Raw genomic sequence first — 20,133 nt, 5'->3', positions numbered from 1 at the left:
TAGTAACACTTGCCATTTCGGTTTGTGTTGCTTCCAGATAGTCCTCTAGGTTTTTACTAAAAGTCATGTTAGGTGACCATGTGGAGGGTAGACGGAATTTTGTAATCCCTTTTTGCATTTTATTCTGCATGATGAAGCGGATTCTCATTTTTCTTTTAAGGTCTTTTAATGACTTGAGAAGATCACTTCGTTTAGGTTTTACTGGAGTTGCTATGAACTTCAGACCTTTTCCCAACGCAATAAACTCTATATTGGACATGTTTCTGTCTGAAAAACAGTCATTAAAAGTAGTTAAGTAAAATTAGATGGCGCTCGTCGCCTTTTGCCAAGTTACCAGTGTGTGGGCATCATTCTCGATTGCCCGCGACACGGACGTGTATTACTTGTGTACTTAGCACTTCGTAATACCTACGTCCGCCGACGTTCACCTCTAGAAATGCCATTTCTGCGTAATATTTCTACGATATGAATAATCAATCACCTTGTGACCTCACGTCAATTACCCACTACCTGATGAGAAAAAGCTGTCATGGTACTGAATATTAATGAGATCAACTCGGCAGTGGGCGGAGTCGCTTGCCGTTGTTCATCTAATTATAGTATATACTGCGTATATTTTTATCATTTATTACACTTTGTAGGGGAATACATGACGAATATGATTTTTCTGATATATTTTGAGTCTCACAATTTTCTGACATTTGTTCGAATTAGTACTAGATTATATTCAACGCACTAGAGTTGTGTCCGAGCTCCGCCCATTCTGATACGTGTATTCATTTTCCGAACCAATCAACTGTTGGTCGAGTCTATTAGCGACACAGGGTCAGAAATCGGAAAGTTGTAAACAACTACAGATGTCGAATGCGGAGCATTCACATCGGTTGCACAGATAACATTCTCGATTGAAAAAATACACTTACCTGTAGTGTAATGGTTCGGTCCAATGTCATTGCGCAAGCGCAATGGCATCACGTCGTCCAATTCAACGTTAGAAAAAAGTTGGCGATTTTTACGACAAAAACATTTTTTCCCGTGAAAGATCTGTATGCACGCTGGTTCCAGTCAGTTTTAAACGTGTTCCCAGATATACTCTGATAACATCAATTGTATTTGATGGTATTTGATGTTATCTTAACAGGTGCGTATCCAGGGGGGGGGGGCGTTGGGGGCGCGCGCCCCCCGGGTAAGAAAAAGAGAAGAGAAAAAAAGAAGAAGAAAAACGGAAAAAAGAGGGGGAAAAGAGGATGAGGAGAGGAAGGAAGAGAAAAGAAAAAGAAGAAAGAGAGGAAAAGGAAAATAGGAGGGAGTAAAAGTAAAACGCGAAGACATCGGGAAGAGAAAGAGGAACAGTGACATCATTACAGCGCTGAAGGGTAGCCATGCAGTGACGGATCAATGATTTCGTAAAAGTGTGCCTCACCCTACCCCTTACACCGACAACTCCATTTTTTTGACGTTTCCTCTCTCACTAATGATCTATATATATATATATACTATATATGGTCTATCATAACGTGTGTGTAGAATTGTGCTATGAAACCAACTGTGGCTGGTCTCGAACTCGACCGTGTCGTCGGGGAACATGACGCATTTTGGGATGGGGGCGACCGCCCGCCACCCCCCATTCAGCATTTTTTTAAATGATATCGCTAAGTAATTTCAAAATAGAAAGTGCTTAGAGGCAACTTACAAGGCCTGGGAAGTGTCATTTCCAGCGATCTGGGAGGCATTTTCGGCCAAAATTTTCTTGTACGCTTCGCGCCAACCTATGGTGGCGCTACGCTTAGATAATTTGCCTGCAGGCTTCGCCCCTCCCTTGGCAAATTCCTCGCTACGCGCCTGTTCGAATTTGTAACGCAAACAGCAGATATCACATCATATCAGTGAGCATGAAAATGGCGTTCCAGGATGAAAAGCCTCAAAACTGTCCGACTTGCCTGAAAAATAACCAAAAATTTTCTCGCGCTTCGCGCGCGTTCAACGTGTTCATATCAATATCATATAAGCAAGCATCGGGTATTACATCGCATGCCATCATGTACAGTACGGTCCGTTCAAATTGCGCAGTTTACCGCGGGATGCTAATGTAAACAACGACATGTCTCATATAGATGTATAAAAAGCATGGAGGTCCAATTATGTCAAAACTCTCTTTTACATTAGTAATGGCGAATTAGGGCCTGCACCCCCGCCGCGCAGTGGCGGAGCGTCCGTATGGTCAGGGGGCGGATGCCCCCCCCCCCCCTGACGGACTCAAATGGACTGCTGGCGCCTTTTTCAGCTCTTTACCACTTTTTACTGATTCTAGATTATTGACTTTTTTTATTGCGCTCTCATCTACTTATTGACATTTGTCACATTTTGTTGGTGTAATTTGGCGATGACACCTTATTCTTCGTTTATCTGCAAATTAGCCAGGCCCGGAAAGGGTCATTTCCGGCGATCTAGGGAGTATCTTTACTCAAAAATTTTCTGTACGCTACGCGCCAACCAGTGGTGGCGCTCCGCTTAGATAGTGTCGAAAGCGCCCCTACAGACCATTCTCGCCACTCCTGACCAATACCCCTAGCTCCGCCACTGGCGCCGCGCCTCCTACGCCTATGTGTGTAGTGTTCGGTTTCGGAAATATCTGCTATTTTTTCATTTCCTTCAACCAAGTTTTATAATAGCCGTTATAACAGGTTTTAATATTTGTACACCAATAAATTAACTGTGTCTGAATTTTAGAAAATTTCTGACCAACATTCTACATCACACTTCCCTCTACTCGTGCAATTTTGACCGGTCTGTTAGGGGTTGAAGGAAGTTTTTTCTATATTGGTTGTCCATAGATGAAATTTTGTACAACATTATGGGTATGTTTTGAAGTGAGTTTATTCACGAGAAATGTGAATTTTCAAATTCTGAACAAATATGGGGCTTAAAACCTTGAAAAGTGGGGCTGACGGGTATTGTGGGCCGCGACGTAGAATCACCTACAAAAGCAAAGACCCACAGGAGATGCGATCAGGTCGAACATGATGTGTGCCGGGTTGACAATCTTCAAAAAGGTTATGGATGGAAAAAAAAAAACTATTAGGAAATACTTGGTTCTCAGGCAAAATGTGTACATCTGGTTGGTCATTTCAAGCCCGAGAAGTGCCGTTTCCGGTGATCTGGGGGGTTTCAAAACAAGAAATGTTCTTGTACGCTGCGCGCCAACCGATGGTGGCGCTCCGCTTAGATAGTAATTCGCGCCCCCGGGTTAGAAAATCCTGGATACGCGCCTGCTTAAACATGTTATCTTGAGTTGTCGTGAGTTGACGCTAATTAGTGTGACCCGCCTTGGCTATTACTAACGTAAGTCCATGTACACCACTGAAACCGGGGTCGGCATAAGTTTACACAAGGACGCAGACATGTTGTTTATCCAGGAAATGCCTGCGATTGGCTGAAACCCTAAATCTTTTCTGAGATCTATTTTGATTGGTGCTAACATTCTGTGACAACGTCGTAGTGCTTAGAGCAGCAGACGACACCCGTTACCTGGCAATAACCGTGCCTGTAGCCTAACGTGATAGCTATATTCCCGTCGAGCAGCATTAGGCTCTGTTCCATGGAGAATTCCGTGGTTGCACTGAACTAAACATTTCCCCACATTTCCCATTTCTACATTCACTTATAGCGTGTAGTAATAACGTTAGGCCATATGAGACAAAGCTTGCACCTAGAGCTGTATTAATAAGTAAGATTATGTAGAAAGCCTGCCTTCATTCAAGAGAATAAGGTTGAAAGTTAGCATATTAGCACTATTTCGTAGGCCTGAAGTACCAGTACCTTCTTATGCCGTTAGTTCCCATGTCCGAACCGACCAATCTTTCACGAAGTCACTAACACTGTTCTCGAACTGTTACAGAGAAATATCAATATAGTACCACCCTGGAACACGTCACATGACCCTCCATACATGGTACGCGCGCACCCAATTGACATGAATCCTCCAGATTCATTTACCTCGTTGAAGTTTCTATGGTGATGATACACAATACTCAGCAAGGAACCGTTCGGCTCTTGTTAAATATTACCAAGCTTAGAGTTAGAAAAAGAAATCGCAAGACGAAACGGATCAACCGCAATATTAGAGGAAGATCATCAACCGAGCACTTATCTACGGAAAAGAAAATGTTTCAGATATCCGTAAAGGTGGAGCCGGTGTCACCATTACATGATAACACTTTTAACACAGGTAGCGTTTCCGCGAAATGTCTAGTTATATTGTATAAGTATAACCAATGTCTCCGGACAAATAATATGTTCACAGAATGACCCCACTTTAAAAACATACTTTCCTGGGAATATACTTGATTTTGTATACTGCATGGCTATGAATAATTCAGTGGTTTTAGAGGCAGCTTCAATAAGTGATATGATAAGCGTGAACGTTTATAATACTTGAAATTCCTTGATCACAGGCCTGGCATCTCAGATAATTTAATAATTTTATTCGCTGTATTTTACATGGGAAACGCCTCTGAAATTTTTAATACTGTAATGTCTGTATATAGCACTTATCCTCCAAGATTTATCTTGATATTAGTTGGCTCTGTATATCTTCGGCAAAAATCCTAAAATGTTCTTAACTCGAAGCATTTGAACATCATCCTGGAAACAGAGAACCATAAACACTCAAAAAGGCCCTCAAGACTCCACTATTCCTGTAAACGTATTTTGTAACCCTTAATGTCGATATGAAATGTGGAAAGAGGATTGGATATATCCAAAAGAGAGCTAGATTTGGCTCAGTTGTCCAGAGGAATTGTATTCACAAGAATCTCTGTCAATATAAACTAAATTGGGGGGGGGGCGATGAGGTCAGGAATAATTGTGGATAAGGATTATGTTCCTAGTGGAGGCAATTATAGGCGTTTTGAAAGCAAGAAAAGTGATAGTCATACAGTAGTTCTAACTTTAGGAGACATGCTAAGGTACATAGTTTCATGGATAAGCTGAAGATTGTCTTTACCAATGCTAGAAACTTGTATTCGTAAAAATTTTGCTGAATTTACTGTGATTCTTGAGGATCTGAAACCGTATGTGTTTGGTATCACCGAATCTTGGTTAAGGGAGGACATTGATAGTGCTGAGGTTTCTCACCCGGGGTATGTTGTGTATCGTCAGGACAAAAGGGATACTCATAACGGGGTTGGTGGGGAAGTTTTACTGTATGTTAGGGATGACATTGTAAGTGTTGAGAAATCTCAGTTGCAAGGGGCTTTTGTTAATTCTGTCTGGTGCAAGTTGTCCACAAACAAGTCCAAGAGGTCCAGGGACATTATCACTGTGGGTGTTGTTTACCGCTCTCCTAACAGCAGCGATGATAATGATGTTGTGCTGTTTGATTCAATTCTAAGAAAGGCTGCTAAAGGTGATGTTGTTATAATGGGCGACTTTAATTTTCCTGACATTAATTGGATAGATGGTTCTAGTAGTAGGAAGGGTAGTAATTTTCTAGATGTTGTGCAAGATTGCTTTTTACATCAACATGTTACTTTCCCTACTAGTGGGGATAACATCCTGGATCTTGTTTTGAGTTCTAATCCAAGCAATGTTGTTGATTTGACAGGTCTAGGAAAACTAGGAACTAGTGATCATGATATACTAGCTTTTGATGTTGTTTGCAAAGTCGTCAATTCTGTTAGCAATGAAAAAGTCCCTGGTTTTTTTAAGGCAATTGAAACTTTACTAAAGGGTACAGATTAGATTAATTTGTTTAGAGATACAGTATGAGTGCTTCTCAGTCTTGGATTTGTTTTGCTGATAAATTAAAGGTCATTATGGAAAATCATGTTCCGTGGAAGAATCGTCGTCGTAAAAGCAGTATGCCTCATTGGATGAATAAGAAAGTTATATGTGCAATTAGGCAAAAACGAAGAATGTGGAAGTTGTTTAGGAGGACTAAATCTGAATCTGTTTTGGCCAAGTTTAAAGTTCATCAGCTGAAGGTACAGTAGAATGCTTAGTCTTTCATGCAAAATTGAATTTCGAAAAAAAGCATTGCCCTAAAAATTAAGGATAACCCAAAGGCCTTCTTTTCTTATGTCAGGTCAAAGCAGAAAGTTCAAGATGCAATTGTTCTCTTAGGGCACCACGGGCTGATAATATAGTTACTGATAGTCAGGATCTTGCAGATCTTTTGAACAACTATTTTGTGTCGGTTTTCACAAGGGAAGATACAGTACGAGTAGTATTCCAGATTTTCAGGGGGGCAGTGATAGGCCTAAACTGGATACGGTCTTATTTTCGGATGAGGTTGTCTTAAAGGAGCTGCTTTGTCTAAATGTTTCTAAAGCTTCTGGACCGGATGCAATCCATCCGTATTTGTTGAAGACTTTTGCACACCATTTCTGCGTTCCACTCTCGTTGGTTTTTAGTAAATTTATGGATGAAGGTTATGTTCCTAGGGACTGGAGATGTGCTAATATTACCCCAATTTTCAAGAAGGGTGATACTGGTAAGTCTAAGCCCTGTAATTATAGGCCTGTTAGTCTCACTAGTGTAGTTTGTAAGGTCATGGAGTCTATTGTTAAAAAGTCTATGGTCTGTCACTTCAGCAGTCAGTCTTTGATCAGAGAGTCTCAACATGGCTTTTGTCAAAAGAGGTCTTGTCTCACTAATATCCTTGAGTTTATGGAAGATGTAACAAGCTCACTAAATAGGCAGAAGTCTGTAGATGTTGTGTTCCTGGATTTCCAGAAGGCCTTTGATAAAGTTCCCCACCAGCGTCTTTTACCTGGGCTGAAGAGCATGGGTGTCATAGGGAATTTACTGTCTTGGATCGGGAATTGGCTTGGTAATAGGGAACAGAGGGTGGTAATTAAAGGCTGTGCTTCTTCTTGGCAGAACGTTACTAGTGGTGTTCCACAAGGGTCTGTATTAGGTCCCTTGTTGTTTGTTGCCTATATAAATGACATTGACGGAGATATTTTGTGTACAGCTAAGAAGTTTGCTGATGACACCAAATTGTATTCTGAGGTCTGTTCCAAAAGTGATTCTGAGAAATTTCAAGTGGATTTGGATAAGATTTTTTCCTGGTCTGTGGCAAATGCTTTTTAATATTGATAAATGTAAGGTAATGCACATTGGTAGTAGTAACCAAAAGTTTACATACAATCTTAATGGGGTGGAGTTACAGGAGGTCTCTGTTGAAAGAGACCTAGGTATCTACATTGACTCGATCATCTCTGCAGCCTTCTAAACATTGTCTTGAAGGCTCTGCTAAAAGAGGTAATAGGGTTTTAGGTATGATCAAGAGGAACTTCAGTTTTCTGAAAGAGGACATAGTAGTTAGGCTTTATAAGCAGTTGGTTAGGCCTCATCTGGAGTATGCTGTGCAGGCTTGGAACCCTTATTTTGCTAAGGATAAGGAAGTACTTGAAAAGGTCCAGAGAAGGGCTACTAGGATGATTAGTTCCTTAAAGAGGGTTCCTTATTATAGGCGGTTACAACTGTTGAATCTCACCACACTGGAGCTTAGGAGGTTACGTGTGGACTTGATCCAGGTTTTCAAGATTGTGTATGGTTTTGACAATTTATCCTTTGCCGACTTTTGGTTCCTTGCTTTAGCAAAAGGAACCTTTGCAGTCAGGTTGGCGTGTGTGTGTGTGTGTGTGTGTGCGTCTGTGACACTTGCTTGGGTACGCTCTATCTCAATAAGGGAATGTTGGATTGAGGCCAAACTTGGACTATAGATCCCCCATATGGAGAAGGTGTGCCCTATTGTTTTTGGTGCCCACAAAGGTCCCCAAAGGTCAGTTATGGTCTTAAGTTATGGACTTAAGTGTCCCTCCTGATCCTTTTTTCTACTAAACTAAAACTAAACTAAAAATTGTAGTTGGATTTGTGTTCCATTTTAGGATTGTCCGGTGACAATGTGAAACTTACATTGCAGAGAAAAATATTCCACATTGCTAATTGAAAAGCCCATCTCAATAACCTTGTTAATAATTTCACATCAGTGAAAGAACTTTCCTAATCACTTAAAAATAGCAAGGTTCAGAGCAACTCTACATAGTCCTAAATGAAATATTCTCATTTAAAAACTGCAATATTCTGAATCAGTTTTTTCCTTCACATAATTTAGGATTCACCATGCTGACGGTATTGTCTGTTTCACCTTGATTTTCCTTAAATTCTCAGTATCACAGGGACTGTCCTCTGGACACTTTGCTCACTCACACCACCAAGGACATCAACAGGATGTTAAGAAGGAAGAAAAGGAGTCTGTGAAACCAGTTGATACCTACTCATGTCATCTGTTACTCAGCAAGTATGCCCACACCTACGCTGATAGTTTGAAGAGGAATGAAAGAAAACACACAGGAGAGAAACCTTATCAGTGTAACTACTGTGACAAAAAGTTTGCTGAATCTGGACATATGAGGAGACATGAAAGAACACATACAGGAGAGAAGCCATATCAGTGTAAATACTGTGACAAATGGTATGCCCACGGTGATAATCTGAAGAGGCATGAAAGAACACATACAGGAGAGAAGCCTTATCAGTGTAACTACTGTGACAAAAAGTTTTCTCAATCTGGACATATGAGGAGTCATGAAAGAACACATACAGGAGAGAAGCCATATCAGTGTAAATACTGTGACAAATGGTATGCCCACGGTGATAATCTGAAGAGGCATGAAAGAACACATACAGGAGAGAAGCCTTATCAGTGTAACTACTGTGACAAAAAGTTTTCTCAATCTGGACATATGAGGAGTCATGAAAGAACACATACAGGAGAGAAGCCTTATCAGTGTAGCTACTGTGAGAAAATGTTTGCTGAATCAGGAAGTTTGAATAAACATGAAAGAACACATACAGGAGAGAAGCCATATCAGTGTAAATACTGTGACAAATGGTATGCCCACGGTGATAATCTGAAGAGGCATGAAAGAGCACATACAGGAGAGAAACCTTATCAGTGTAAATACTGTAAGGAAATGTTTGCTGATTCTAGAAAAATAAGGAATCATGAAAGAACACATACAGGAGAGAAGCCTTATCAGTGCAACTACTGTGACAAAAAGTTTTTTCAATCTGAACATATGAGGAGTCATGAAAGAACACATACAGGAGAGAAGCCTTATCAGTGTAACTACTGTGATAAAATGTTTGCTAGATCTGGACAGTTGAATATACATGAAAGAACACACACAGGAGAAAAGCCTTATCAGTGTAGCTACTGTGATAAAATGTTTGCTAGATCTGGACAGTTGAATATACATGAAAGAACACACACAGGAGAGACGCCTTTTCAGTGTAGTTACTGCAAGAAAATGTTTGCGTCATCTGACAGTTTGAGGAAACATGAAAAAATACATACAGGAGAGAAGCATTATCAGTGTAGTTACTGTGAGAAAATGTTTGCTCAATCTGGAACATTGAGGGCACATGAAAGAACACACACAGGAGAGAAACCTTATCAGTGTAACTACTGTAAGAAAAAGTTTTCTCAATCTGGACATATGAGGACTCATGAAAGAACACATATAGGAGAGAAGCCTTATTAGTGTCACTACTGTGACAAAAAGTTTGCTCAAGCTTCTAGTTTGAAGAGACATATAAAATCATACACAGGAAAAACCTGATCGGTGTGCTTTCTCTGAAAATATGTTTGTATTATGAGGACACTTGAGGGGACATGAAAGAACACACACAGGAGAGAGGTCTTATCAGTGCAGCAGCTACTGTAAGAGAATGTTTGCTTTTTCTAGACATTTGAGGACTTATAAAAGAACACACACAGAAGAGAAACTTTTTCAATGTAGCTACTGTAAGAATTTAAGTTTCTGTATCTGGACATTTGAGGACACATGAAAGAACAATCCAGGATAGAAGCCTTATCATGCAATGTAGCTATTGTAAGAAAATCTTTTTTGTGTTTGAAAATCGGAGGACACATTAAAACGTGGCATATCAACTCTCTACTTTTGCATTATATTTTCAAACCGCCCAACCTGAGGGTAGCGACAAACTAACCCACGTCCACACCCCAATCTTAACTTGTTTATACAACAACATCCCGTCTATTAAGGTTCATGCCCCACCTAATTCAGTCTGGAGATTTTCAAAACCCCATGTGGGGTGGATGGGTAGGGGAGCATCCAATATATTTGCCTGTGAAGTGCGTTTCTGCACCTCCAAAATGCCTTGCCATCCCAAGTCTACCTGAACAATCCCTTTACAGTTTGGAATTTCTAGACCCACACTTTAGGTTCACACCCACTCCCCATTACCATGGTATATATGTTTCAGGTTGCTTACTCCTATTAGGGTCTATATCAATCCGCCCATATGTTTCCTGTATCAGGGATAGTGGCAAAATGCAATAAGTGGACATCTTTCTTGATGCGTTATCAATTGGGATCTGTATTTTTTTGTGGCTCTCATGATGAATAGCATGAATGGAAGTACATGTGGTGCAAATATTGGGTCGATTGAGACAATTTTAGACCCCTTTTGGCCTTCCAGGAGCAGCGTTAAAATTGTTTACTACTGAGTGAAAAGGTTTGTTTACAAGTGACAAAAACTTCAGGCTCTGATAGCAAACTATCTACATAGTCATGATACGGAAAATTGATGTTGCCATGAGAGGCCAACATGTCACCTATCCAGTGATGGGCAGCATTAAGCTAGTGAAAACTTCTATCTAGACTGTAAGACCACATTAACTTTTGTGGTTAAGTGTGAAGGTCAATGGGGCTTTTAATGGGCGTATGCTACCTTCATATTGCCTTCAGGTGTCGCACCACAATGAATTGTTGCATGGTTTATGTCACTTTCAATCTTCTCCATTTTGACATCATCTGTACTTTAAGTTAAGGACTTTGACATGATGGAAGAAACGACAATGATGGTAACTGATAATATGCATAAACAAGCATTCACATTTGGTTGTTTTAGCTCTTTTCCCGGACGATATACTTTTCGAGCGCAGACACACTACTCTTATTGTGGTGTGGTGCCTTCTGACTGGATACTAAACAGAGATTATCGATTAACTTAGTTTATTGAGCGAAAAACATATCTCCTATTTGATAAACTCGGTTTATCGCCGATAATCTTAGTTGATCGAGGTAACCCTGCTTTTCGCTCGATAAACTGAATTTATCGCAAAAAACACGGTTATCCATTCGATAATCTGTGTATACCGATCGAAAGACAGAGTTTATCGGCGACAAACTCTGTTAATCGAATTATTGCACATATGGCTTGCCATAGCATACTGCAAAGAAAAAACAGAAGCGCTTCTGGTAACGGAAGCGTAGAAGGTACATGTTAACTGACGTGATTGAGATGCAACAATTCGTCAAAATTACATCAATCTGAAAATATGCAATTTTGTCAGCCAATATGAAAACGTCCAAATAAGCAAAACCATGAAATTGACGTATTGCTGTGATCTCATCAAAATGGCAGAAGCCAAGTTTTCGTTTTGACTCCATCATTCCAACTTATGAAAGTGACAACAAAAAAATTGATTATTACTGACGTTTTGTCGCGTTGCACAAAGCCATGAAACTGTCAACAAGTTGAAACTTGACGATTTTGTCAATAGGTATTAACACGTCAAAATATCATAAATCTCACGTTTTGGCTAGATACACTTAGACTAAACGTAGTCAGTTTTCAGATTTATCATGGCATTTTGACGCATTTGGTATTATAAGGTCAATTGTCATATTTTTGTTACCATGAAGAGGTGATTCATTTCAAGAAAACGGATTTTTTTTTACCTTCAGACTTTCGACATGTTGACGATTTAGAATATGTAGTCAAAACGTCAATTTTCACCTTGATATATCGACGAGTTGTTACAATATCATCATCAAAATGACAGCCTACATGACTTTTCTACGCTTCCGTAGGTATGCAACCATTCATTAATTAATTCTTGTCGTCTTCTAGTTCTACCGTAGTCTTTTGCTGCAACCACAATCACAACTTTAGGGCTGCAATTTTCAAATATTGTCAAGTGTAAAAAAAAAAAGAAATTCGCAAGACGAAACCGACCAAAGGCGAAATTTGCAGAAGATTAACGAGAAACAAAATGACTGATTTCTCGGTAAAGGTGGAACATGTGAACGATACAACTGTTATCACTGGTAAGGGTTCCGCGAAAAAAAACCTGTAATACAGTACAGTACATGATTCTGGACTACTAAATACTGTAGGTCTAGCAGTAGCATTATGCGTATTTACTTCTCCTTAAGAGATGAGCAAAAACGCTTTAATGCAAATGAGGAACAGATTAAAAGGCCAAGATTATAATTATAGGGCAATTTTAAGTGATAGCATAATTCTAATAGTAATATATTGTAGGCCGTGGCTATTCTTACGACTAGTCGTAACAATTGTAAAACTATTCTTACGACATCGGCAAATTCATGCGCAGTAAAGTAAATAAAGCAACTGCGCATGTAGTAGGGGTAACCCTAACCCAACCCTTAACCGGAAAATATTGTTACTCCTAGTCGTAAAAATAGTAAGTCCTAGTCGTAAAAATAGCTACGTTGAAGCAACTGCGCATGCGTAAAAGTTATTGTTACGACTAGTCGTAAGAATAGCCTCTTTGAATATTGTAACACTTTTGTGAGAAGCGCCAGCCATTCAGGGTTCATAGACTACAGTAGAGTTAGACTAGTACTAGTAGTATTGTAATTGACAGAGAATGAAGCTATGTACACATAATCAATCCAGAGAGGTGATGCTATTTTTAACAGTGATATATTGAAAAGAAAACTTCTTACAGTAAGATTAGGTGTGTTGTACTGGATGTATTTTACAAACTTGAAGCTTCATGGCAGTGAAGCCTACCAACAAGAATGTTTCTTCCAAGAGCAACCAGAGTAGACTTTCCTGTCCCTCCAAGGTAATGCATTTTATATCAATCCCTTAACATACGTGGTCAACGTGGAAATACCACATGTACATACAAGTGATGAACTTTACCCTACAACTTAGCTAAAGACATAATACACAAAAACTACAGTGCATTCCTACCACGCCCTAACAATTGTACTCATTTACAGAGATGAATGTGATCACATGAGTATCCCTAGAAAATATCACACATTGTGTATATCACCATCCCAGGATAAGCCTGATACCACATGCTGATCCATAGGAGCAGCCGCAAAAGTAATAATCTGCCAATAATTTCAACTGGTTTACTTAATGCCAGGAGAGATAACAATTCCAAGGGGATTTAAACTACCACAATGGTTACACACCGTCCAAACTGAACTCTCATTGCTTCACAACTTTACAGTAACAGAGTTACACTATTAACTTTACTAGACCTCCCTGTTTTCCGTGGACTTGCCCCTATAGCAGACCTGTCAACCTGTTTGACCCCAAAATAGGGAGAATAACATTTTTCATGGCCAAAAAATAGGGAGAACAAGAGGAAAATCATGAGGTTGGTAATTTCCAACTGAAATGATATTCTGTAAATACTCCTAAATCAGTGTAGTCTACTTATGCAATACAATGAGAGAATCATCCAATCAGTGTTTCTTGTTGTAGTTTACAGCAGCTTGCTTCGCTTTCTACAGGGTTCTTTAGTAGGCTTCCATTTGAAACAGGGAACAGTGGACTCTGGGTAATGTGACTTCATGGCTAGTATGCTAGATAGAATCCCATCAAGCTTGAAACTTGACCTACTGTACTGTCTGTCTTGTTCTTGCAAACTACACTGAATAGCCTTTGCTGTTCAGCATTACTGTGGGGAATTGCAAAGCATAGGACTAATTGTTGGCTATTTTCAGAAATGTTGCAAGTGATGAAACATTAAAAAACCGGGAGAATAGAATATGAAACTGGGAGGCCGGGAGATTCAAGCAAAAACCGGTAAAACTGGGACTCTCCCGGTAAAACCGGGAGAGTTGACGGGTCTGATTTAGTATAGGCTTGATTCCATGTACAGTAGGCTACTGTACTATCCCAAGATTAAAATTGTCCACAGAATTGTTACTGGGTTTTTATGAATGTTCCAGAAATAAATTCAAATTAGCAAACAACTCTGAATTTATAATTCAATTTTAGACAAACAAAGACATTTTAATCTGATGACTTTATTCTGCTGTTGGCAGATGCATGCAATTACAAGTTCTCTCAATATTTACACATTCCAATCTTATTGATCCAAAATGCTACGAGGATGTGTCTTTTTAGTAAGTTTGTTTAAAAGCAGTCATCATTAATATCCAGAAACTCCTTTTAACACCTAAAACTGAACCTTGGAATAACTTCATGTGTGGTATGCAAATTCATTTCAGGAATTACTGTACTGTAGAACACAGATTTGTGCAGGGCACTGCAGGCTGCATGTGCACAAAGCTCAAATGTCATCTGAAGTACCATATGAAGTTCACAGGAGTGCTAGAACCTTCTTGGTGCTACCGAATAGCAAGATTGAATGCAAATTTGATCTGTAGTCATAAATGAAAATTATCTCTTTTAAAATGTCACATTAAAATATGAACCAATGTCCTGACAGCCTTCTATTTTAACCTTGTGTTTTGCTTAAATTCTCAGTATCGCCGGGACTGTCCTCTGGACACATTGCTCACTCACATCACCAAGGACATCAACAGGATGTTACAAAGAAAGAAAAGGAGTCTGGGGAACCAGTTGATAGCTACTCATGTCATGTTTTATTCAGACTGGAGGATAAGGCCAATGATGGAGAAAACTCCTTTGGTGATTCCAAACAAAACTACTGTGACCAAATGTTTGCTCAAGCTGCTAGTTTGAAGAGCCATGAAAGAACATATAAAGGAGGGAATCCTTATCAGTGCAACTTCTGTGAGAAAATGTTTGCTGAATCTAGACAATTGAAGATACATGAAAGTACACACACAGCAGAGAAGCCTTACCATTGTAGTTACTGTGAGAAAATGTTTGCTCAATCTTCAAGTTTGAGGGAACATGAAAGAACGCATACTGGAGAGAAGCCTTATCAGTGTAGCTATTGTGGGAAAATTTTTTCTTCATATGGACATTTGAGGACACATGAAAGAACACATACAGGAGAGAAGCCTTATCAGTGTAGCTATTGTGGGAAAACATTTTCCCAAAGTGGTTGCTTGCAGATACATGAAAGAAGGCATACAGGAGAGAAGCCTTATCAGTGTAACTACTGTAAGAAAACTTTTGTCGGGTCTGGACAAATGAGGAGACATGAAAGAACACATACAGGAGAGAAACCTTATCAGTGCAACTACTGTGACAAGAAGTTTGTTGGATCTGGAGAAACAAGGAGACATGAAAGAACACACACAGGAGAGAAACCTTATCAGTGTAGCTATTGTAAGAAATTGTTTGCTGATTCTGCACAAGTTAGGACACATGAAAGTACACACACAGGTGAGAAGCCATTTCAGTGTAACTACTGTGACAAAAAGTTTGCCCTAATTTCTAGAGTAAAGAGCCATGAAAAAAACACACACAGGAGAGAAGTCTTATCAATGTAGCTACTGTAAGAAATTGTTTGCTCAGTCTCAAGCTTTGAAGAGGCATGAAAGAACACACACAGGAGAGAAGCCTCATCAGTGTAACTACTGTAACAAAATGTTTGCTGATCCTTGGAAAGTGAGGATACATGAAAGAACACACACAGGAGAGAAACCTTATCAGTGTAGCTACTGTGACAAACAATTTGCCTATTCAAGTAATTGGAAGGTCCATGAAAGAGCACACACAAAAGAGAGGCCCTATTAGGGGGACTTCTGTGACAAAAAGTTTTCCAAAGCTGCTAGATTTAGGAGCCATGAAACAACACATACAGGAGAGAAGCCTTATCAGTGTAGCTACTGTAAGAATGAGCCTTTGGACATCTGAGGACACTTGAAGGATCTCACACAGGATAGAAGTCTTATCAATGTAGCTATTGTAAGAAAATCTTTTGTTCTTTTCTGGGTATGGAAATTGGAGGACACATCAAAATGCGGCATTTCAACTCTCAGCTTTTTGGTTCCTTGCTAAAAGCAAAGAAACCTATGTATTCAGGTTGGCGTGCGTGTGTGAGTGTGTGTGATGCTTTAGCTTGTATGCACGATAAGTCAACAAGGGAATTACCGATCACTCCCATACTTCGTGGGTGGGTGGCCCATAGTGACTAGATGAACCCCATTGATTTTGGTGCCGGCAAAGGTCAGTTAGATGCCAAAAACCAATATATTACAAACAGCAATAACTCCCATTGACAGGGTCCGACATGGTTGATATTTTGGGAGTAGTTGTGAATGGGGTAAGGGATCGTTTCCAAACATAACGTTAATGTGATTGAAGGTCAACAAAGGTTAATTAATTATAAAAAACTAGTATTTTTGCGATAATTTGAGAACGAAATGTCCGATAGGGTTGGGAGGTGCTTCAATGTAATCCAATTGTCGACCCGCATCTGGGTGACCCTTGACCTCAGTTTGACCTCTGGTGACCTTTATGTGTTTTGGGGATTTTTACAGTTTTGATGCTATTTTCAGATGTCAAAGGTACCTTCTGATCATAAATTTCAATAGGTTGACCCTGTGTGACTTTTTTGTGCGAAGTTATATGGGGTCAAAGTTTTTCGGTCGGACTAAGGATGGCTGTACAGACTTTTCGGTTTGTTTTTTGGAATCAGGAGATAAAAAACTACATCTGAAACCAAGGTCAAAGGTCTCATTAGAAAAAATGTGCTTATTTTGGGAGGAAACGAGCAAAAAGGAAATGTTTGGTTTTGATGCTAGATTTGGATATCAAAGTTACCTTCCGATCAAAAATGTCAATGGGTTGACACCCGTGTGACCTTCGTGTGCGAAGTTATACAAGGTCAAAGTTAATTTTCAGACATTTAATGCAATAACTCCTAGTTCCAAGGTGTGACACGGTTGATATTTTTGGACAAGTTGCAAATGGTATAGGGGAATACTTTTAAACTTTACGGTCATGTGATCCGAGGTCACCAAAGGTCAATTAATGTTAAAAAACTAGTATTTTGGGGGGAGAAAATGGGCAAAGAAAAAATGTTTGAATTTTTATAGTTTGATTCTATATTCACGTCTCACCGAACAAAAATGTCAATAAGTCGACCCAAGGTGACCTTTGTGTGTTAAGTTATATGAGGTCAAAGTTCATCTTCAGACATTTAGTGCAATAACTCCCAGGGCTAAGGTGTGACACCATTGATATTTTGGGACAAGTTGCAAATGGTATAAGGGAATATTTTCAAACTACCGGTCATATGATCCAAGGTCACCAAAGGTCAATTAATGATAAAAAACTAGTATTTTTATGATAACTTGAGAACGGACTGTCCGTTAAGGTTGGGAGTTGCTTCAATGTAATCCAGTTTTGGACCCGCATCTGGGTGACCCTTGACCTCAATTTGATCTCTGGTGACCTTTTCGTGTTTTTGGGAGTTTTACAGTTTCGATGCTATTTTCAGATTTTAAAGGTACCTTCTGATCTTAAATGTCAATAGGTTGACCCCCCGTGTGACCTTTGTGTGCGAAGTTATACGAGGTCAAAGTTAAAAAATATTAATGAGGTCACAGGTCAAATCCGAAAAACCCCAAATTGCAATAACTTGGCTACTATTTATTGGAATTTTGTCAAACTTGGTACGATGATATTGGTAGATAGTCTTTACACACTGATGTGTGTTGCAATTGATATCATTCATATTTATAAGGGGGGGGGGGGGGGCTTAGCAATATTTGGTTATGAAAAGTTTGTATGCACAATAACTCAACAAGGGAATGACTAATCATTACCATACTTGGTGCGTGGGTGGCCCATAGTAAGTAGATGAACCCTGTTGATTTTGGTGCTCATATCATGAAGATTAATGAGTTCATGGGGTCAAATGTGAATTACTCTAAATTGCAATTACTTGGCTACTATTACTAGTCGGAATTTCGTCAAACTTGGTATGATGATAATGGTAGATAGTCTTTACACACTGATGTGTGTTGCAATTGATATCAGGGCTTAGCATTACTTTGGCAACAAAAGTTTGTGTGCATACAGTAAATTGCTGTTGTTGTATAGGGCTTTGTTAGAAATCTACCTATGAATGAAACTAATGAACAACATCAAGGAACCATGAAATGTTTTCATTCTGGTTCATGAAAAAATTCCTTACAGTATGTACTCGATCAAAATCAATGAATGATGCTTATAAAGCGCTGTCTGAAAGCGCTTCACCAAGGAAATGATTGCCCTGATCAATGGTAACTTTTGAATTCTTCACACAAGTGTACCAGACAACCTGGGTGGGGGTGGGGGGTGGTGGTGGTGGAGGGTCTCCCATACTGTAGGAGCTGTAAGAATCCATCTTTTATAAGTACAAGTACCTCACAGGTACCTGTTAATATACACGTTGGAAGCGGAGCAAAGAGCTGTTGAACCTGCAATCCTTTGACTGCATTTACTATTTGTTTTCCTCTCTAGATTAATAGTTCTCCCCAATCTCCTCTTCACAATAGAAAAAAAAAGATCATCATCATAGTATACTTATCAAAGTAAGAGATGTAGGATGGAGTGTTTGCATAGTATACTTATCAAAGTAAGAGATGTAGGATGGAGTGTTTGCATAGTATACTTATCAAAGTAAGAGATGTAGGATGGAGTGATTGCATAGTATACTTATCAAAGTAAGAGATGTAGGATGGAGTGTTTGCATAGTATACTTATCAAAGTAAGAGATGTAGGATGGAGTGTTTGCATAGTATACTTATCAAAGTAAGAGATGTAGGATGGAGTGTTTGCATAGTATACATATCAAAGTAAGAGATGTAGGATGGAGTGTTTGCATAGTATACTTATCAAATTAAGAGATGTAGGATGGAGTGTTTGCATAGTATACTTTTCAAAGTAAGAGATGTAGGATGGAGTGTTTGCATTGTATGCTTATCAAAGTAAGAGATGTAGGATGGAGTGTTTGCATAGTATGCTTATCAAAGTAAGAGATGTAGGATGGAGTGTTTGCATAGTATACTTATCAAAGTAAGAGATGTAGGATGGAGTGTTTGCATAGTATACTTATCAAAGTAAGAGATGTAGGATGGAGTGTTTGCATAGTATACTTATCAAAGTAAGAGATGTAGGATGGAGTGTTTGCATAGTATACTTATCAAAGTAAGAGATGTAGGATGGAGTGTTTGCATAGTATATTTATCAAAGTAAGAGATGTAGGATGGAGTGTTTGCATAGTATGCTTATCAAAGTAAGAGATGTAGGATGGAGTGTTTGCATAGTATGCTTATCAAAGTAAGAGATGTAGGATGGAGTGTGTGCATAGTATGCTTATCAAAGTAAGAGATGTAGGATGGAGTGTTTGCATAGTATACTTATCAAAGTAAGAGATGTAGGACGGAGTCTTTGCATAGTATACTTATCAAAGTAAGACATGTAGGATGGAGTGTTTGCATAGTATACTTATCAAAGTAAGAGATGTAGGATGGAGTCTTTGCATAGTATACTTATCAAAGTAAGAGATGTAGGACGGAGTCTTTGCATAGTATACTTATCAAAGTAAGAGATGTAGGATGGAGTGTTAGCATAGTATACTTATCAAAGTAAGACATGTAGGATGGAGTGTTTGCATAGTATATTTATCAAAGTAAGAGATGTAGGATGGAGTCTTTGCATAGTATGCTTATCAAAGTAAGAGATGTAGGATGGAGTCTTTGCATAGTATGCTTATCAAAGTAAGAGATGTAGGATGGAGTCTTTGCATAGTATATTTATCAAAGTAAGAGATGTAGGATGGAGTCTTTGCATAGTATACTTATCAAAGTAAGAGATGTAGGATGGAGTCTTTGCATAGTATACTTATCAAAGTAAGAGATGTAGGATGGAGTGTTTGCATAGTATACTTATCAAAGTAAGAGATGTAGGATGGAGTCTTTGCATAGTATACTTATCAAAGTAAGAGATGTAGGATGGAGTGTTTGGAAAATGAAGATACTTGAAGAGCTATTGTCATTATTGTAGTGAATTAGAGTTTAAAATTGGCATTACCATAATTCGTTTGTTTCACCTTGGCCACTTATTCTAACCAAGTGACTTGGTTATATTTTGCCTTATAGATATTACTGT

General features: G+C 39.1%; 1 protein-coding gene and 1 pseudogene across 2 annotated transcripts; both read left to right on the top strand.

The window, feature by feature from the left end:
• Positions 1 to 20,133, top strand: part of LOC139984509 (uncharacterized) — a 58,041-nt pseudogene that overhangs the window by 3,224 nt on the left and 34,684 nt on the right.
• Positions 3,961 to 9,973, top strand: LOC139984988 (uncharacterized). 2 transcript variants are annotated; one of them, XM_071999161.1, is made up of 2 exons: positions 3,961 to 4,228; positions 8,179 to 9,970. In XM_071999161.1, the coding sequence occupies exons 1-2, from the start codon at positions 4,012 to 4,014 to the stop codon at positions 9,552 to 9,554; spliced, it is 1,593 nt and encodes a 530-aa protein (XP_071855262.1). In that variant the 5' UTR covers positions 3,961 to 4,011; the 3' UTR covers positions 9,555 to 9,970. The 2 variants fall into 2 exon arrangements, with proteins under 2 accessions (XP_071855262.1, XP_071855263.1); XM_071999162.1 differs by lacking the exon at positions 3,961 to 4,228 and adding an exon at positions 4,821 to 6,493 and having other exon boundaries at positions 8,179 to 9,973.

Source organism: Apostichopus japonicus, chromosome 17, assembly GCF_037975245.1.
Source record: "Apostichopus japonicus isolate 1M-3 chromosome 17, ASM3797524v1, whole genome shotgun sequence".
Lineage (NCBI taxonomy): Eukaryota > Metazoa > Echinodermata > Holothuroidea > Aspidochirotida > Stichopodidae > Apostichopus > Apostichopus japonicus.
This window is presented reverse-complemented; position numbering and strand designations above follow the sequence as displayed.